The 363-nt window shown below is 55.1% G+C and overlaps 1 protein-coding gene across 1 annotated transcript in view; it reads right to left on the reverse strand.

Moving 5' to 3' along the window:
• RAP1GAP2 (RAP1 GTPase activating protein 2) overlaps window positions 1-363 on the reverse strand; it is an 11,592-nt gene that overhangs the window by 1,286 nt on the left and 9,943 nt on the right. Inside the window, exon 13 of the mRNA XM_029087354.1 lies at window positions 329-363. This exon is cut by the window's right edge and continues 85 nt beyond it. Coding sequence (XP_028943187.1) covers window positions 329-363 — 35 coding nt within the window. The remainder of the gene's footprint in view (window positions 1-328) is intronic.

The raw sequence follows: 363 nt of genomic DNA on the forward strand, positions 1-363 counted from the left end.
CTCACCATCCTAAGACCATGCCAGTCTCTGGTACAGGCGCTGTACTGACCCCAAAACCCAGCTCACAGCACCCTGCAGCCCCCTCCTGCAGGGTGGAGTGCTGGTGGAAAACCCCCGATGGGCTCGGGGTGCCCTCCTGCACTGGCTGTCACCCCACATGGTCACAGGTGTCCTGGCAGAGACACAGCTGCTGCCTGGCACAGGTTATGCTGGTGCCCAGCCTCCTGCCCTACCATAAACCTCAATGGAAATCAAAATAAATGCACACAAATTCCAGAAATCAGGTTTTCCCTAAGCAGGTGTGCTCGGAAACATCTCAAACATCCACATCTACGTTGTTTATGGCTTTGACCACACCTTCCC

This window comes from Antrostomus carolinensis, unplaced genomic scaffold (genome assembly GCF_000700745.2).
Source record: "Antrostomus carolinensis isolate BGI_N321 unplaced genomic scaffold, ASM70074v2 scaffold27540, whole genome shotgun sequence".
Lineage (NCBI taxonomy): Eukaryota > Metazoa > Chordata > Aves > Caprimulgiformes > Caprimulgidae > Antrostomus > Antrostomus carolinensis.